The 20,208-nt window shown below is 40.9% G+C and overlaps 1 protein-coding gene across 1 annotated transcript in view; it reads left to right on the top strand.

Annotated features, from left to right (window-relative positions):
* Positions 1 to 20,208, top strand: part of POLR3A (RNA polymerase III subunit A) — a 50,026-nt gene that overhangs the window by 13,611 nt on the left and 16,207 nt on the right. The window contains exons 10-19 of the mRNA XM_061180148.1: positions 140 to 281; positions 2,731 to 2,871; positions 3,711 to 3,780; positions 4,179 to 4,306; positions 4,506 to 4,644; positions 6,510 to 6,674; positions 9,404 to 9,576; positions 17,152 to 17,263; positions 18,258 to 18,376; positions 19,925 to 20,062. Of these exons, the coding sequence (XP_061036131.1) occupies positions 140 to 281; positions 2,731 to 2,871; positions 3,711 to 3,780; positions 4,179 to 4,306; positions 4,506 to 4,644; positions 6,510 to 6,674; positions 9,404 to 9,576; positions 17,152 to 17,263; positions 18,258 to 18,376; positions 19,925 to 20,062 (1,327 nt within the window). The remainder of the gene's footprint in view (positions 1 to 139; positions 282 to 2,730; positions 2,872 to 3,710; positions 3,781 to 4,178; positions 4,307 to 4,505; positions 4,645 to 6,509; positions 6,675 to 9,403; positions 9,577 to 17,151; positions 17,264 to 18,257; positions 18,377 to 19,924; positions 20,063 to 20,208) is intronic.

A 20,208-nucleotide genomic window follows, 5' to 3' on the forward strand; every position in this document is an offset into this window, starting at 1 on the left:
AGTTTAATTAATGGCTTATGGAGGCACCTTAAATACAATGAAATGTGATCATTTTAGAGACTGAATCCTGATATGAAGAGGGAGAAACTTGCTGAGGAAACTTTGTTCTCACAGATTATGTCTATTATTGTATGTTAAGGTTTTTGAAATACGGGAACAGAGAGAAGATGGCTCAGGAGCTCAAGTATGGGGACATTGTGGAGAGACACCTCATAGATGGAGACGTGGTTCTGTTCAATCGGCAGCCTTCGCTGCACAAATTGAGCATTATGGCACATCTGGTGAGCATGAGACTGGTTTTTATTTCTGTTGGGTGGAACTTTGCTGTGTGTGCCATGCTAAATTCCAGACTTCTAAAATTTAAATTGCCAGTAATCTCAAATTTTCATAACTTTTGGCTTTCCTCTTCTCTCATTTTTAGTTTGAGTGAAACTCTTAAATTTCAAACTTCCCTTCAATGTTTTTAATATTTGTAACATACTGTTCATACAATAGTAAAACAGGAACTAATTGAAAATTAGTGTGAAAGTGACTACCGTGATTTCACGTGCAAACAACATATATACATATATGTGTGTGCACAAAGTTATGTAAAATAGATATGGCAGAAAATTGACTTGATTTAAAATAGCATATCAACTAAGGAACTAAAATGCTTACAGGATTTCTCTTTGCAATAGTCCTCCAACTAAGACCTTGAACCATATTTTTTGGGGTGGTTTACTTTTTGCAACAGCAGCAGTTCCTTTTTTGGAGATTTAAAATGGAAACAAGATGCAACTTTAATTTGTTAAATATTCATAAATTCTCCCGTCTGCAAAGCCATTAAATCCCTGAACATTTGCAAACAGTGTTTAAACAGGCTCCTAAGGTAGTGTTTTTCTAGATTCCTTTTTTTAGTAGTTTGTGAAAACATTACACCAGTCTTTTTGCTCAGTGGTGGAAATACCAAAGATGCAGTTTATGATTATGGAATTATGATTATGGAGATCTAGGAGGCAAACAGAAGCCTTCCCTTTCTGGACACTTTTGCTTGGCTTTGGGGCATTTTAACATAGAAATATTTTTGTTTGAAAATTTTCAAATATATACAAAAATAGAAAGAGTACTAGATGATGAACTCACAGTCTCATCCTCTATAGTCAGTAATTTTCAAGATTTCGCCACACTAGTTTTCTCTCTCTTTTTTCTTTGTGAACCCAGATGCCATGTCTTTTTTCCATGTGTATTCAGTTTACTTCTGCAAGACACACGTAATTACAGTGCCAGTGTCACACCTCACAAAATGAAGTCATTCCTTGGTATTGTCTAGTACCCTGTCCATAGTCAGATTTCCCCAAGTGTCTCAAAATCTTTTTGCAACTAGTTTGTTCAAATCAAGATGCAAAGTCTACACATTATGTTTAGTTGATACATGTCTGAAGCCTCTATTGATCTGGTAATGTCCCACCTCCTTCTTTTAATTTCAGTGTCATTGTTGAAAAAAACCAGGTCATTTGTCCTGAAGAATGTCGCATGTTCTCTGTCTGCCTGTGTGTGGTGTAAGGGTTCCTTCGTGCTTCATTTTATTCCTGTAAACTGGAAATTAGCTCTCAAAGGATGATCAAATTCAGGCTCAACTTTCTGGCCAAAATAACTCATAGGTGGTGCCGGCTACTTCCTCTTGCCATATTTCAGGAGGCACACGTTGGCTGGCTGGCCCACTTTAGTTATGCTGAGAAGGTTAGGGATTCAGATGCTTCAGCCTGGTGCCTTATTAGCCTTTTCTCTAATGATCTCTTCCATTTATGATCATTGCCTACATTATTTCATTGGGGTCACAAAATGGTGATTTTCTAATTTAACATTCCTTTCACATTTAGTACCTACCACTCTTGTAATTAATAATTTTCCCTTGTTAATTAGGGCTATTTACTTACCCCAAAAATAGAATTCATAAAGGAAAGGAAGAATAAGCGTCTAATTCTTTTTCCTTTTTTGTCAGTTTAGGGCATAAAACTTTGGTGCTCAGTTTCTTCCAACTAGGTTGGTTTGGGGTTTTTGTTTGTTTTGGCTTTCCCTTTTTTCAGTGTCATCATGTTTTTATTTAGTCAGTGTGTTTTGTTCAATTTCTGCCACTAACCTTTTAATAGCAAATTGTGACATCATTGGCCAGTGGGAACCCCTTTCTCATGGCTTCTGTGTTGACGTTTGCCTCATAGTATTAAAGCAAATTCATTGTGTTGTTTTGATCTAATAAAGCTACTTGAATGAGACCACAAGTGACATGTTACTTGCCAGAACATACTAGAAATTTACTTCCTTAATGTAAAGTGTCCAGTTCTCCAGTAAGCCATTTTTTTTATGTTGAAACTAGGAAGCTTTTATTTTTATTTTTTTATTTTATTTGAATTTTACTTATTTTTTTATACAGCAGGTTCTTATTAGTTATCCATTTTATACGTATTAGTGTATACATGTCAATCCCAATCTCCCGATTCATCACACCACCACCACCCACCCCCCAGCTTTACCCCTTGGTGTCCATACAGTGTCCATAAGTCAGAAAGAGAAAAACAAATATCGTATATTAACGCATATATGTGGAACCTAGAAAAATGGTACAGATGAACCGGTTTGCAAGGCAGAAATAGAGACACAGATGTAGAGAACAAACATATGGGCACCAAGAAGGTTTTAGATAAATGACTTAAGTCCTTCTCCTGGTTTGTTTTGTTTTGTATTCCACAGGCCAGGGTCAAACCCCACCGCACCTTCAGATTTAATGAGTGTGTCTGTACACCCTACAACGCGGATTTTGATGGTGATGAAATGAACCTTCATCTTCCTCAAACAGAAGAAGCTAAAGCAGAAGCCCTTGTTCTCATGGGGGTATGTAGGGTGGTGCAGCCCAGCTTCTGAGGAAAAGCGCCTTAAAAGGAGGGAAAGGGGAGCCTGTCCTGTTTGCAAACACCCTGCAGTATGTAAGGGAGTTAGTTTCTCTGATAGGTGGGGAGTTGAGCGGAGTGGGTGTCTTCTGACCTGTAATGTGGGTTCCTAGGAGAGTAGATATACTTGAGCGCCAGTTATGAAAGGGTGAGACAAGGGTATAGCAGAAACTTGACTGTTGGCTATCATGGTCAATTACACCTCAGTTAAAAGATTTGAGCAAATGCACTTTGATGCACAGAACCTTCTTTAAATTGGTTAATAATGCACTGAACAAGTAGCACCCATTTTTGCCACTGTAGGCACTCATTACATTTTAATTAAAATCCTGTTGTTCAAACTTAATGTCTGATGCAAGAGAAATTCGACAATTCTGCCATCATTGTAGAGAGTGTGGAATTGACTGACTTCAGAGATAACACAGTGCTGCTCATCATTCATTCACAGAAGTAAATTTTCTTTGGAGGAGAGCATTTGTTAATTACAATAACATCTTATACCCAAAGTGTTCTTCATAGAAACTCAAAACTACTTCATGCAGTATTTGAGTGCAGGAACCTCTGAGGTCAGTCTCGCTGGTAATTTTTCTCTCCCCTTGACAGATTAAGGGATGGAAGTTAGTGACAAAGCTGCAGTTAAGGACCCTAGCTTCCAGTTCTCAGCCTCATCTTCCTGCTACTCTTCATTTATTCCTAACAATTCAGAGTCTTTGTGGTGTAGGTCTTTGGGGCTGCATCATGCATCCAAGGATGGCTAACTTACTGTGTTCCTTTTTCCTTCAGACTAAAGCAAATCTTGTAACCCCAAGGAATGGAGAACCACTAATTGCTGCTATTCAGGATTTTCTGACAGGTGGGTTTGTGGAATTCACTTGAAAGGAGACTTTGGAACACGAGGATTCTCATTCACCGTGTTCATGTGTCCACTTGAAAAGCTGTTTAATTGCCTGTGTTTAATTCTGTTGTTTGTTTACTAGTGTGATTGTGAACCTACTTGAGATATTTTGCATTGGTTGGTTATTTAGTGAACTCCTGCCATACACAAGACATTTTTATTTTCTAAGTGCTGGGGCTATGGCGGCGAGTAAAACAAAGTCGCTTTCCCTGTGGAGGCTGGATTCTAGTTGGAGGAGAAAGCCAAGAAGCAGCTGTGTTTTACTTTTACCTCACTCTTTTAGTAATAGTCCACGTTTATTTTAAAATTGAAACCTTGTGATTTTTCTCACAATTTCATTCCTTTTCTTTCCTCAGGTGCCTATCTCCTCACTCTTAAGGACACTTTCTTTGACCGAGCCAAGGCTTGCCAGATCATTGCTTCAATATTGGTGGGCAAGGATGAGAAAATTAAAGTTCGCCTCCCACCCCCTACAATATTAAAGGTTTGTGCAGGAGCTGTGTGTGTACGCACACAGGTGTGTGTGTGTGTGTGTGTGACTGTATGGACGTACCAGTGGCCTTAGTGTACGCACGCTGCTGCCCGGTTGGTGTGTGACCACTGTACCATCTTGCCTCACTTGCGTGAAGGATGGCTGAGACCAGGCTCAGCCCTCCGATGCTCTGGCTTCTTTCCTCCTTCAGCCTGTCACCCTGTGGACGGGAAAGCAGATCTTCAGCGTCATCCTCAGACCCAGTGATGACAATCCAGTGAGGGCCAACCTCCGAACCAAGGGCAAGCAGTACTGTGGCAAAGGAGAAGACCTCTGTGTCAATGACTCCTGTGAGTTAAAGCAATGGGGTGGGGCCGGGGGTCAGGAAAGCAAGCGACCAACAGTTACCTTCGCTTAGCCAGCAAACCCCAATTTTCTCTGTAGCCTTAGGCAGGAAGTTTGTTCTTCAGGGAGATGCAGGTGGTGTTTCTCTAAAAGGTAGAGATCTTGTAGACACATGACCAACCCAATGATTAGAATGTTCTGCTCGTGTTTTGTCTCAGGTGAGACTCGTTTCTACCAATTAATGCAAATTCTTTTTTCTTCCTTTTTTTGTTGTTTTTTTTGCCGTACAAAGGTTATTTAAGGCATTTAATTTACTATTTTATGTCCAAAAACATGTTCATTGTCTAAAAGTGTGACTAAAAAGTAAAACTGAAGAGGCTAATTTTTTTAACCTGCCTCACCTGGTCAATGGAAGTTTTTTTTTTTGTTTTTTTTTTTATTTTTAGCTGTGTTGGGTCTTCATTTCTGTGCAAGGGCTTTCTCTAGTTGCGGCGAGCGGGGACCACTCTTCATCGCGGTGCGCGGGCCTCTCACTATCGCGGCCTCTCCCGTTGCGGAGCACAGACTCCAGACACGCAGGCTCAGTAGTTGTGGCTCATGGGCCTAGTTGCTCCGCGGCATGTGGGATCTTCCCAGACCAGGGCTCGAACCCGTGTCCCCTGCATTAGCAGGCAGATTCTCAACCACTGCGCCACCAGGGAAGCCCCGGAAGTTTTGATAACATGAAGATCAGGTGTAACAGTGAGAGGATTTATTTATTTATTTACTTATTTATTTTTTAATATCTTTATTGGAGTATAATTGCTTTACAATGTGTTAGTTTCTACTGTACAACAAAGTGAATCAGCTGTACGTATACATATATCCCCATATCTCCTCCCTCTTGAGCCTCCCTCCCACCCTCCCTATCCCACCTCTCTAGGTCCTCACAAAGCACCGAGCTGATCTCCCTGTGCTGTGCAACATCTTCCCACTAGCTATCCATTTTACATTTGGTAGTGTATATATGTCAATGCTACTCTCACAGTGAGAGGATTTAAATGCGAGCCATCTGAGTCCCCTAGACTGATTCAGCCCAAAGTGTGGTCCACACACCAATGCCGTTCAGGCAGCATTTACTTTCTGGGTCCCAGGCTGCTAACAGGCAGTTCCCCAGCAGGCTGCTTTGAGTAGCACTGATTTAGAATGGGCTTTGCTAGCAAGGCCTAGTGACGAGAAGTGGATCTGCAGGGCTCTGTACTAAAGAACTGAACCGCAGAGTCTCTCTGAAGGTCAAGGGTTTTCTGCTGTCTCATGATGAAGAATAAATGTTTTGAAGAGCACTGATTTTTTTTCCCCAGGTTTATAACCATTCTTTTGAAAATATACTCTCTGGTCTTAACGTATTTTGGCTTCTTGTTTTAGATTGTGTTTTGTTTGTTTCTAGATACAAATTTCATTTGTTGTTTAGGCTTTTCATGATGGTGCCACTGTTAGTCTTCAGTGTCTTAGGTAAATAACAAAGTGCTTTATAAACAACACTTCGTTGTACATGATTGAATTGATGCTCAAAACATCCCCATGACAGCAAGATGGCAAGAGCTTGATACTGTCATCCACAGTTCACAGATAAGGACAATGAGTGTCAACTAGTACCTTTCAGAGTTAGGGCTATAGGGTAACTAACTAGACCTTTCATGCTTTCCAAAAGTTCCTAGATTTCTCTTTTTTTCCCCCTCAAAAAAAAAATTTTTTTAAGGGCATATCTATTTGTTCTGCTTTAACTTTTAATACGAGAACAAATTTTCTCAACTGCCTCAAATTCATTTTGGAATGAGGCAAAGTAGTAAATAATTGTCTGTGTAAGTCCATAATCGTTGTTTCCTTCCAGACGTCACTATCCAGAACAGCGAGCTGATGACTGGCAGCATGGACAAAGGAACGCTGGGATCAGGATCCAAGAACAATATTTTTTACATTTTGCTGCGAGACTGGGGGCAGAACGAAGCTGCCGATGCGATGTCACGGCTCGCCAGGCTGGCCCCCGTCTACCTGTGTGAGTATCTCAGCATCCTCATTTTATTGCTAGAAGTTATTGGTGTTTCAGGGGTTTCTTTTACTGTTTCATCCTCCTGCCCCACACACATACACACACACAAAGAAAAGGATACTTATTCCAGGCTAAACTATTTATGCTTTTCTTAATGAAATTAACTTGATACTGACTAGTTTGGCTGCAAATTTGAATTTGCTTTTCAGATCTCTTCTCAAAAACTACAGTAGCTCCCTAATGCCCATCAGGTAGGGTTGTTACATAAAGGGTCCTTCATGGGCTGCTTCCAAGGTACCTGTGCAAGACTATCACCCTCTGGGTCTTCCACGGTTCAGCCCTACCGGGTTACTCAGTATTTCTCTACCATCCTTGAACTATTCTGTTACCTTTGCTTGCTCACGCTTTGCTTGAACATACCACAGGCCAGGAGATTTTTTGCATGCCCAAAAACATCTTTAGTCTACTCTTATACTTGACTCTTTGTCTGGGTGTAGAATTCTAGACTGAAGATTATTTTCCCTGAGAATTTTGAAGGGATTGCTCTACTCTGTTCTAACTTTAACGGTTGCTGTAAAGTGTATTTCCGTTCTTATTCCCAAATTTTTGTATTTGAATTGTCTTTTTTTTTTTTAATTGAAGCAATAGTGGATTTACAACGTTGTGGCAGTCTGCCGTACAGCACAGTGACTCAGTTCTACACATACATCTATTTTTTTAACATTCTTTTTCATTATGATTTATCACAGGATATTAAATATAGTTCCCTGTGCTAGACACATTAGGACCTTGTTGTTTATCCTGAATTGTCTTTTTATTCTGGAAGCTTTGAGACTCCTTTTTGTTTCTGGCATTCTGAAAGTTCACAATGACACAACCTTGCAGTGGGTCTGTTGTCACTCATTGCGCTGAGCACTGTATAAGCTCTCTTAATCTGCAACATGTGTCCTTCAGTTCTGGATATTTTCTTGTACTTTTTCTGATCATTTTCTCCCTTTTACTTTCTCTGTTCTTTCTTTTTTGAATTTCTGTTCATTGTCTAGTAGAGTTTTTGGATTGATTCTCTGATTTTCCCTGTTCATTTCTTTGTTTCTGGATTCAGTTTTCTTTTAACAACTTCATTGATTTTTAAAAGTTTTTTCACTATCATATATTTAATTTCCAACCATTGTTCTTATTTGCCAGTAGTTCTTTTTTTTTTTTTTTTGGCTACATTGGGTCTTCATTGCTGCACATGGACTTTCTCTAGTTGTGGCGAGCAGGGGCTACTCTTCGTTGCAGTGCACGGGCTTCTCATTGCGGTGGCTTCTCTTGTAGTGGAGCACGGGCTCTAGGCTTATGGGCTTCAGTAGTTGTAGCACGGGGGCTCAGTAGTTGTGGCTCACAGGCTGTAGAGCACAGGCTCAGTAGTTGTGGCGCACAGGCTTAGTTGCTCCACAGCATGTGGGATCTTCCCGGACCAGGGCTTGAACCTGTGTCCCCTGCATTGGCAGGCGGATTCTTAACCACTGCGCCACCAGGGAAGTCCCTTGCTGGTAGTTCTTTTCTTTTCCTTTCCTTCTTTTAATTTTTTTTTTTTTTTTTTTAAGGCTTCCTATTCTTGATCCCCAAATTCATCTTCTCTATCACTCTGTCTCCCACAGGGGTAAGGATCTGGGGCCTGTTTCTTGTAGGCAGACCTCAGAGACATTGCGGGTTCAGTTCCAGACCACCACGATAAAGCAAATACCACAATCAAGCAAGTCACATGAACTGTTTGGTTTCCCAGTGGTTACAAAAGTTGTTTACACTATACTGTAGTCTGTTAAGTATGCAATAGTCTTGTGTCTTAAAAAACAATGTACATACCTTAATTAAAAATACTTTATTGCTAAAAATGCTAATGCTAATTAGCTAATGCTAATGCTAATCATTTGAGCCTTCAGTCAGTCATAGTAGTCACAGTACAGATCACCATAAAAAATATAATAATAATGAAAACATTTGAAATATTATGAGCATTACCGAAATTTGACACAGAGACACAAAGTAAGCAGATGCTGTTGGAAAAATTGTGCTTTTAGACTTGTTCAACACAAGGTTGCCACAAACATTCAATTTTTTAAAAACCGCTATATCTGTGAAGCACAATAAAACAAGATATGCCTGTCCAAACTTTCCACCGGGTTTCCCCGTTTCCAGCACCTACATTACCTCCCACAGAACCTGAGGATTTTGTTTCTGAGACTTTCCAGACTCGTGGCCCTCCTTTCTGCAGCCACTTTTAGGCATCCCCTTCCCCACCCTACTAAGCCAGTAGCCTCTCGTAGGCAGATATTAGGGTTAGGATTACTGTATAGTTCCATCAACGGTGCAGTTTACATTTGTTTCTTAGTCTTTGTATTTCGGAATAATAATTTCTGAAAGAGAGAATCGGGCAGAGAGGTCTCTGCGATGCTGAGAACCAGCAGTCAGGTGGCCCACTTTCCATAGCTGGCTTTCTCAGGCGCTCCTTACTATTTAGTGGCTGTCTGCTTTATAGTGTAGTTAGTTGGGACATCACTGTAGGTTGTGAGGTCTCAGAGGGGTTAGTGAGTCTTAGTCATTTTTGCATAACTACCTAGAGACTGATACAGGAACATTTTGTTTAATTGGGTTGTAACAAGTTCTCTGAAGGTATAAACTTGTTTCTGTGCAGCAGGTTGACTAACATCCGTGGCTCTCTCTTCCTGCTCTCCCGGGCAACTATTCTGCAGCTAACCGTGGATTCTCAATTGGGATTGGTGACGTCACACCTGGCCAAGGACTGCTGAAGGCCAAGTATGAGTTGCTGAATGCTGGCTACAAAAAATGTGATGAGTACATTGAAGCCCTGAACACAGGCAAGCTGCAGCAGCAGCCTGGCTGCACTGCTGAGGAGACCCTGGAGGTGAGTCTGGCTCTTCGGGTCAGTTTAGCCACTTCATCACTGGGTGGCGCTGTAGGCCCTGAAGAGAAGGAGCAGAGGTGAGTGGGAAGGAAAGGCAGTGGCTCTAGCCCATCTCCGTGCTGTGCAGCTTGTGTGTGTTCTAAAGCGGGGAGGGCCTCCCGTTAGATCTGTTACATCTCTTCCAGCTTTCCTGTTCTAGGTGGTAAAAACACGGCCATCTGTTCATTTGGCTACATGGGGCTGCTCTTGTTCCAGCATCACGCTTGGGCCCCTTCTGTACCTGGTACTTCAGTGCTTCTGCCCTTCCTACTTCCAGCATCCTGTGACTAGAGACTGACACCACAGCTCTCTGAATGGATGGTCTTTGAAAGAGGCGTGGCTAATTCCTGTCTGAGAGTCACATACCAGTCTGCTGCCCTCTCACATTTGGAGCTAGGTTAGCTGAGAACTGGGCCAGCACATGGCAGAGTCAGAGTTGCCTGAGAGTCCTGCATATTCCCTGAAGCAGCCTGGCTCAGCAGTCCGCCTGCACCAGGGTTTTGCCTGGCTCCCTTCTGCCTCCCCAGTAGCCTGGGGCTCAGAGCTTTAACTCACCTAAGCAGACAAGAAAGGTTTTTTGAACAGTAAGAAATTTTCTGATGAAATGAACTTTTTAAAGCAGACAGAAAGCAGCGTTGTGTGAGGTGTTCACAGTTAACTCATTCTTTTTGTTTTTTTTTAAAATTTTTATTAGAGTATAGTTGATTTACAATGTTGTGTCAGTTTCAGGTGTACAGCAAAGTGAATCAGTTATACACATATATATATATATATCTCCACTCTTCTTTAGATTATTCTCTCATATAGGCCACTACAGAGTATTGAGTAGTTCCCTGTGCTATGCAGTAGATCCCTATTAGTTATCTATTTTATACATACATTTAGCTTATTCTTTTTTTTTCTTTTAAATTCATTTTATTAGTTATCTGTTTTATACAAATTAGTGTATACATGTCAATCCCAATCTCCCAATTCATCCTACCTCCACTGCTCCCCACACTGCTTTCCCCCCTTGGTGTCCATACGTTTGTTCTCTACATCTGTGTCTCTATTTCTGTCTTGCAAACTGGTTCATCTGTACCATTTTTCTAGATTCCACGTATATGCGTTAACATATGATATTTTTCTCTTTCTGACTTACTTCACACTGTATTACAGTCTCTAGGTCCATCCATGTCTCTACAAATGACCCAATTTCGTTCCTTTTTTATGGCTGAGTAATATTCCATTGTATATATGTACCACATCTTTTTTTTTTTTAACGTCTTTATTAGAGTATAATTGCTTTACAATGGTGTGTTAGTTTCTGCTTTATAACAAAGTGAATCAGCTATATGTATACATATATCCCCATATCCCCTCCCTCTTGCATCTCTCTCCCACCCTCCCTATCCCACCCCAAAGCCCCAAGCTGACCTCCCTGTGCTATGCAGCTGCTTCCCACTAGCTATCGGTTTTACATTTGGTAGTGTGTATATATATACGTGCCACTGTCTCACTTTGTCCCAGCTTACCCATCCCCCTCCCTGTGTCCTCAAGTCCATTCTCGAGTAGGTCTGCGTCTTTATTCCTGTCCTGCCCCTGGGTTCTTCATGACCATTTTTTTTTTTAGATTCCATATATATGTGTTAGCATACGATATTTGTTTTTCTCTTTCTGACTTACTTCACTCTGTATGACAGTCTCTAGGTCCATCCACATCTCTACAAATGACCCACTTTCTTTCCTTTTTATGGCTGAGTAATAGTCCATTGTATATATGTACCATATCTTCTTTATCCATTCATCTGTCAGTGGACATTTAGGTTGCTTCCATGACCTGGCTAAGTAGTGCTGCAAAAAACATTGGGGTGCATGTGTCTTTTTGAATTATGGTTTTCTCTGGGTATATGCCCAGTAGTGGGATTGCTGGGTCATATGGAAATTCTATTTTTCATTTTTTAAGGAACCTCCATACTGTTCTCCACAGGGGCTGTATCAATTTACATTCCCACCAACAGTGCGAGAGGGTTGCCTTTTCTCCATACCCTCTCCAGCATTTGTTGTTTGTAGATTTTTTGATGATGCCCATTCTGACTGGTGTGAGGTGATACCTCATTGTAGTTTTGATTTGCATTTCTCTAATAATTAATGATGTTGAGCAGCTTTTCATGTGCCTCTTGGCCATCTGTATGTCTTCTTTGGAGAGATGTCTGTTTAGGTCTTCTGCCCATTTTTTGATTGGGTTGTTTGTTTTTTTAATATTGAGCTGCATGAACTGCTTATATATTTTGGAGATTAATCCTTTGTCAGCTGCTTTGTTTGCAAATATTTTCTCCCATTCTGAGGGTTGTCTTTTCATCTTGTTTATAGTTTGCTTTGCTGTGCAGAAGGTTTTAAGTTTCATTAGGTCCCATTTGTTTGCTTTTGTTTTTATTTCCATTACTCTAAGGGGTGGGTCAAAAAAGATCTTGCTGTGATTTATGTCATAGAGTGTTCTTCCTATATGTTCCTCTAAGAGTTTTATAGTGTCCGGTCTTACATTCAGGTCTTTAATCCATTCTGAGTTTATTTTTGTGTATGGTGTTAGGGAGTGTTCTTTTTTTTTTAAATTTATTTATTTATTTTTGGCTGCATTGGGTCTTTGTTGCTGTGTGCGCGCTTTCTTGAGTTGCATCGAGTAGGGGCTACTCTTTGTTGTGGTGCATGGGCTTCTCATTGCAGTGGCTTCTCTTGTTGCGGAGCACGGGCTCTAGGCACACGGGCTTCAGTAGTTGTGGCTTGTGGGTGCTAGAGCACAGGTTCAGTAGTTGTGGCACACGGGCTCAGTAGTTGTGGCTTGCAGGCTGTAGAGCGCAGGCTCGGTAGTTGTGGTGCACAGGCTTAGTTGCTCCGCGGCATGTGGGATCTTCCCGGACCAGAGATTAACCCCACGTCCACTGCATTGGCAGGCGGAGTCTTAACCACCGCGCCACCAGAACAGTCCTAGGGAGTGTTCTAATTTCATTCTTTTACATGTAGCTGTCCAGTTTTCCCAGCACCACTTATTGAAGAGACTGTCTTTTCTCCATTGTATATCCTTGCCTCCTTTGTCATAGATTAGTTGACCATAGGTGCGTGGGTTTATCTCTAGGCTTTCTATCCTGTTCCACTGATCTATATTTCTGCTTTTGTGCCAGTACCATATCGTCTTGATTACTGTAACTTTGTAGTATAGTCTGAAGTCACAGAGTCGGATTCCTCCAGCTCCGTTTTTTTCCCTCAAGATTGCTTTGGCTCTTCAGGATCTTTTCTATCTCCATGCAAATTTTAAGATTTTTTGTTCTAGTTCTGTAAAAAATGCCATTGGTAATTTGATAGGGATTGCATTGACTCTGTGGATTGCTTTGGGTAGTATAGTCATTTTCACAATATTGATTCTTCCAATCCAAGAACATGGTATATCTCTCCATCTGTTTGTGTCATCTTTGATTTCTTTCATCAGTGTCTTAGAGTTTTCTGAGTACAGGTCTTTTACCTCCTTAGGTAGGTTTATTCCTAGGTATTTTATTCTTTTTGTTGCAATGGTGAATGGGATTGTTCCCTTAATTTCTCTTCCTAATCTTTTGTTCTTAGTGTATAGGAATGCAAGAGATTTCTGTGCATTAATTTTGTATCCTGCAACTTTACCAAATTCATTGATTAGCTCTAGCCGTTTTCCCGTGGCATCTTTAGGATTCTCTATGTATAGTATCATGTCATCTGCAAACAGTGACAGTTTTATTTCTTCTTTTCCAATTTGTATTCCTTTTATTTCTTTTTCTACTCTGATTGCTGTGGCTAGGACTTTCAAAGCTATGTTGACTGATGGTGGCGAGAGTGAACATCTTTGTCTTGTTCCTGAACTTAGAGGAAATGCTTTCAGTTTTTCGCCATTGAGAATGATGTCTGCTGTGGGTTTGTCACACATGGCCTTTATTATGTTAAGGTAGGTTCCCTCTGTGCCCTGGAGAGTTTTTATCATAAATGGGTGTTGAATTTTGTCAAAAGTTTTTTCTGCATCTATTGAGATGATCATATGGTTTTTATCCTTCAGTTTGTTAATATGGTGTATCACATTGATTGATTTGCATATATTGAAGAATCCTTGCATCCCTGGGGTAAATCCCACTTGATCATGGTGTATGATCCTTTTAATGTGTTGTAGGATTCTGTTTGCTAGTATTTTGTTGAGGATTTTTGCATCTATATTCATCAGTGATATTGGTCTGTAATTTTCTTTTTTTGTAGTGTCTTTGTCTGGTTTTGGTATCAGGGTGATGGTGGCCTCATAGAATGAGTCTGGGAGTGTTCCTTCCTCTGCAATTCTTTGGTAGAGTTTGAGAAGGATGGGTGTTAGTTCTTCTCTAAATGTTTGATAGAATTCACCTGTGAAGCCACCTGGTCCTGGACTTTTGTTTGTTGGAAGGTTTTTAATCACAGTTTCAATTTCATTACTTGTGATTGGTCTGTTCATATTTTCTGTTTCTTCCTGGCTCAGTCTTGGAAGGTTATACCTTTCTAAGAATTTGTCCATTTCTTCCAGGTTGTCCATTTTATTGGCATAGAGTTGCTTGTAGTAGTCTCTTAGGATGCTTTGTATTTCTGCGGTGTGTGTTGTAACTTCTCCTTTTTCATTTCTAATTTTATTGATTTGAGTCCTCTTCCTCTTTTTCTTGATGAGTCTGGCTAATGGTTTATCAATTTTGTTTATCTTCTCAAAGAACCAGCTTTCAGTTTTATTGATCTTTGCTATTGTTTTCTTTGTTTCTATTTCATTTATTTCTGCTCCAATCTTTATGATTTCTTTCCTTCTACTAACTTTGGGTTTTGTTTGTTCTTCTTTCTCTAGTTCCTTTAGGTGTAAGGTTAGATTGTTTGTTTGAGATTCTTGTTTCTTGAGGTAGGATTGTATTGCTATAAACTTCCCTCTTAGAACTGCTTTTGCTGCATCCCATAGGTTTTGGGTTGTCGTGTTTTCCTTGTCATTTCTCTCTAGGTGTTTTTTGAATTCCTCTTTGATTTTTTCAGTGATGTCTTGGTCATTTAGTAATGTATTGTTTAGCCTCCATGTGTTTGTGTTTTTTATGTTTTTTTCCCTGTAATTTATTTCTAATCTCATAGCGTTGTGGTCGGAAAAGATGCTTGATATGATTTCAGTTTTCTTAAACTTGCCGAGGCTTGATTTGTGACCCAAGATGTGATCTATCCTGGAGAATGTTCTGTGTGCACTTGAGAAGAAAGTGTAATCTGCTGTTTTCAGATGGAATTTCCTAATATCAATTAAATCTGTCTGGTCTCTTGTATCATTTAAAGCTTGTGTTTCCTTATTAATTTTCTGTCCATTGGTGCAAGTGAGGTGTTAAAGTCCCCCTGAATTATTGTGTTACTGTCAGTTTCCTCTTTGATAGCTGTTAGCATTTGCCTTATGTATTGAGGTGCTCCTCTGTTGGGTGCATATATATTTATAATTGTTATATCTTCTTTTTGGATTGATCCCTTGATCATTATGTAGTGTCCTTCCTTGTCTCTTGTAACATTCTTCATTTTAAAGTCTATTTTATCTGATATGAGTATTGCTACTCCAGCTTTCTTTTGATTTCCATTTGCATGGAATATCTTTTTCCATCCCCTTGCTTTCAACGAGTTTTTGTGTCCATTCAGCGAGCCTGTGTCTTTTGGTGGGAGCATTTAATCCATTCACATTTAAGGTAATTATCAATATGTATGTTCCTATTACTGTTTTCTTAATTGTTTTGGGTTTGTTTTTGTAGGTCCTTTTCTCCTCTTGTGTTTCCCACTTAGAGAAGTTCCTTTAGCATTTGTTGTAGAGCTGGTTGGTGGTGCTGAATTCTCTTAGCTTTTGCTTGTCTGTAAAGCTTTTGATTCTCAGTTGAATCTGTACGAGAGCCTTGCTGGCTAGAGTAATCTTGGTTGTAGGTTCTTCCCTTTCATCACTTTAAATATATCATGCCACTCCCTTCTGGCTTGTAGAGTTTCTGCTGAGAAATCAGCTGTTAACCTTATGGGAGTTCCCTTGTATATTTGTCATTTTTCCCTTGTTGCTTTCAATAATTTTTCTTTGTCTTTAATTTTTGTCAGTTTGATTCCTATGTGTCTCAGTGTGTTTCTCCTTGGGTTTATCCTGCCTGGGACTCTCTGCGCTTCCTGGACTTGGGTGGGTATTTCCTTTCCCATGTTAGGGAATTTTTCAACTGTAATCTCTTCAAATATTTTCTCGGGTCCTTTCTTTCTCTCTTCTCCTTCTGGGACCCCTATAATGCGAATGTTGGTGCATTTAATGTTGTCCCAGAGGTCTCTTAGGCTGTCTTCATTTCTTTTCATTCTTTATTCTGCTCCTCGGCAATTATTTCCACCATTTTGTCTTTCAGTTCATTTATTCGTTCTTCTGCCTCAGTTATTCTGCTATTGATTCCTTCTAGTGTATTTCTCATTTCAGTTATTGTATTGTTCATCTTTGTTTGTTTGTTCTTTAATTTTTCCAGGTGTTTGTTCTTTAATTCTTCTAGGTCTTTGTTAAACATTTCTTGCATCTTCTCGATCTTTGTCTCCATTCTTTTTCCGAGGTCCTGGATCATCTTCACTGTCATTATTCTGAATTCTTTTTCTGATAGGTTGCCTATCTCCACTTCATTTAGTTGTTTTTCTGGGGTTTTATCTTGTTCCTTCATCTGGTACATAGTCCTCTGCCTTTTCATTTTGTCTGTCTTTCTGTGAATGTGGTTTTTGTTCCACAGGCTGCAGGATTGTAGTTCTTCTTGCTTCTGCTGTCTGCCCTCTGGTGGATGGCATTTAGCTCATTCTTTTTTTTTTTTTTAAATAAATTTATTTATTAGCTCATTCTTAATCTCACTAACTCTTAAAGAAAAACAGAGAGAGAGAGAAATGGGTGTTTCTCACATAGAAAATTACTTGAGGCCTCAGCTGCACTCATTTTTAATGGAAGCATGACTCCTAACTGCTTCAGCATTGTAAGTTGTGAGTTGAGAGATCACAATCTGGGTGAGCTCATGGACTAGAATATTCCTATAGAGTCACCCCATAACATGCTTAACTGGTGGTAATTCAAATGTGTTCTTAGCAGAGAGACAAATTTTACAAATAGCACAAGCAACTCTCTTTTACTACATATTACATAATTTGTTATGAAGTATAAGATATTATACTTGTTTAGACACAGTATACACATGCATGAGTATGTACAGTCACATATATACGGATACATTGCCGTATAGGGTACTGTACACAAAGCCAAGCAAGCACATTTATTGGCCGTTTAAAGAATTTCCTAAGGTTTTGTTACTGATCATTTTTTCCTTACACACCGATTATGGCAGCCTGTGGAAGATGTCAGTCTGTAGAGACAGGGCATCTTGGTCTTCTAAGGCTCTGAAACCTTTTATCTGCTGACATCTTGCTGAAATCTGACATCTTGCTGAAATTCTTCACGTTTCCTTAAACGTCTCATTGAACTTTGGTAATCACAGAGCCACCACGCATCTCCCTTTCTCCTGCCAGGCTTTGATCCTGAAGGAGCTGTCCGTGATCCGCGACCATGCGGGCAGCGCCTGCCTCCGGGAGCTGGATAAGAGCAACAGCCCCCTCACCATGGCTCTGTGTGGCTCTAAAGGTGAGTGCCCCCCTCCGGCCGCTGCTGTCACTGCGCTGCATGTGGGCTGGCTGGTTGTGTTCTAGGAAATGCGAGTCAGAACTTCAGGCCTGGCAATTCCCTGGAGGTCCAGTGGTTAGGACTCTAGGCTTTCACTGCCACGGCCCAGGTTCAATCCCTGGTCAGGGAACTAAAATCCCACAAGCTGCGCTTCAAAAAAAAGAACTTCAGGCCTTTTGTTTATAAGGGCCTGAAGTTTTTTAAATAATACGTAGAGAAAGAGACTTAATTATTTGCATTTTTAGAAGTCTAACCCCTTTGGAGAAACTTATTGGTCATGTGTGTGGGTTTCTGAGTTTGAGGGTGCTTTGAGTAAACTTGACGTTATTTTTTAAAGAAAAGAAAGAAAACCTGCGGATTTTTAAAATAATGTGTTTGATGATAATTAAAAACACTTAAATGTCATAGTTAGCCAGAACCTAAAAGCATTAGGTTTCATGATACTGCACTCAAATTCAGAACCTCCTGCTTTTCCTGTTTCTGTAAATTTTTGCCAGAATATAGTCCAATCTCTTTAATCTTGCTGCCTTTCACCACATATTCTCCTACTCCCTGCTCCTGGTACATACCCTACACTCCTATCCTGTGTCTTTGCTTCCCACTCTCCCACCCACTTTGGAATTCCTCCCCCACATCTTCTATGTCTAAGTCATAATGTCCTCCAGATGTCCAGCTGGTTGCCGCTGCCTTCTGGAAGACTCCCCTGGAAGTCTTTCCTCCAACCCCAAAGTGCTCGTTCGCCCCTGAGCAGCTCTAGCCCTGCTCGGCCTTTCTTGTGTTACTGACAGCTCTACCCTGTGTTATTCTAGTTCTGACTTTTACTGTCCCTAGACTATGAACTTGTTGAGGATAGGGGGCTGTGCCATGTATTCCTGTTTTATCCCACAGATCTGTTTGCACTTCATTTAATGTCATTTTGGTAAATGAATGTTACATTCCTGACCTGCTTCCCCAGGTTCCTTCATTAACATATCACAGATGATTGCCTGTGTCGGACAGCAAGCCATCAGTGGCTCTCGAGTGCCAGATGGCTTTGAAAACAGGTCCTTGCCTCACTTTGAAAAACACTCAAAGGTAAGCAGTAGTGGATGAGGCAGAACTTTGAAGGACAACCTTCAGCAGTGCAGAAGAGAGTCACGGAAGCTCTGGGGCTGCCAACCAAGGGGCTCCTGGAGCTGGTGTATAAGGGTGGCGGCCGCTCGGGGTTATTCCCTCTGCAACCCAAACTTGAGTCCTGTAGAAGGAGCCTTGTTAAACTCAGAGCTGTATAACTTGAGTTTGGACCAAGAGGGAGGATTTCAGATTCCCATCCAACTTACCTTAAGTGTTCAAAATGTGTAGTTATCATACATGTGCATTCAATCTGTATGCTTACTTGGGGGGCACTTACATAAAAGTATAAGGATTTTTAAACAGTGAACATGTAAAACGACCAGGAAATTCCAAGTTTTCCTCTCTGGAATTCTTAAACTCTGCTTGTAAATGACTTCTGGGTTCCATTGGCCCTCGTGGTCTAGACACTAGTGTCAGCAGAGCACAACTTAGAGCAGATTTGGTCACTTAGTAAATTCTGGATGGAGTCAGCTGTTATTCGCACTGAAGCAGAGATGCCCCAGCTGTTCCTGCCCGGTGGAACTGTAGGATTTCTGTCCAGCCCCTCCTGGGGAGATAGGACTACTGTACTGAGAATGGACAGATATTCTCTGTATCAGGCGGCCTCAGGAACAACTCAGGTTCTCTGCCCAAGATCAGAAATCACTAGAGGTCAGGCAGCCAGCTGGTCACTGGAGTGGTACCTGACTATGCTTATCTGGCTCAGAGTCAAAGCCTGACCAATTTAGAAGAGATACCAGGGATATCCAGTGCTAGACTTCGGAGTAGATGGTGCCTGCCTAGAAATGCCAGCTGCCCCTTAAATGAAATAGGGAAGCAGGAGGTTAGCCTGCTCATCTGAATTGTCCCCCAAGGAACACAGACCTATCCAGATCAAAGGCCATTTGGCATTTCATATGGTGTTTTATATATGTTTGTTTCTTTTTGCAGGTTTTTTTTTTTTGAGATACATTTCATTTATCATAATATTCACCCATTTAAAGTGTTGAGTTCAGCAGCTTAGTATGTTCACAGAGTTGTATGATCATCATCACAGTCTAATTTTAGAATATTTTCAACAGCCTAAAAATGAATCCCCATAAACATTAGCAGCACACGGTTATGTTTTGGAGGTGGACAGGTCTGGCCCACAGGAAGGGTGTCTTGGGAGGAGTCGTTTCCCAGGGGAGGGGCAAGCTGTCACAGTCAGCAGGGTGCCCTCTGAACCGAGGTTGGTAACTGCCTCCCTGGTCTAGGGGTAGCAGCCCAAGCTTTGGTTTCTCTGTCACGAGCCACCTGGCTGCCAGTGGCACCAGCACCAACCCTGGCTGGGGCCTCACCCTCCTTGTCTCTGGTAAGGATGGTCTGGGCTAAATTGTTTCTCCTTTAGGAAAGGGCATAAAACATGAGAGTGCATTGGCTGGGTATTTATAGTCTGAAGTTGAGGCATTTTCTGATTTGAATGGGCTTTGGAATTGTGGACCTTGAACTTTTTTGTTAGATTTTTCTTTTTTTCCTACCTTTCTTTAGCTCCCAGCTGCCAAAGGCTTTGTGGCTAACAGCTTTTATTCAGGTTTGACACCAACCGAGTTTTTCTTCCACACGATGGCTGGCCGGGAAGGTCTGGTTGACACAGCTGTGAAGACAGCTGAAACAGGATACATGCAGGTAACCTGAAGAAATGTAGGCCATTAGCAATGAAGCAGGATAGGGTCTGCAGATCTTGACTGCTGAGTGTTTGCTTATTTTGTACCTGAGCTCTAATTTATCCAGTCTCGGTATTTAAAAGGAAAAATTGAGAGATGTAGGGTACC

The sequence above is a fragment of the Eubalaena glacialis genome, chromosome 1, assembly GCF_028564815.1.
Source record: "Eubalaena glacialis isolate mEubGla1 chromosome 1, mEubGla1.1.hap2.+ XY, whole genome shotgun sequence".
In the NCBI taxonomy this organism is placed as follows: domain Eukaryota; kingdom Metazoa; phylum Chordata; class Mammalia; order Artiodactyla; family Balaenidae; genus Eubalaena; species Eubalaena glacialis.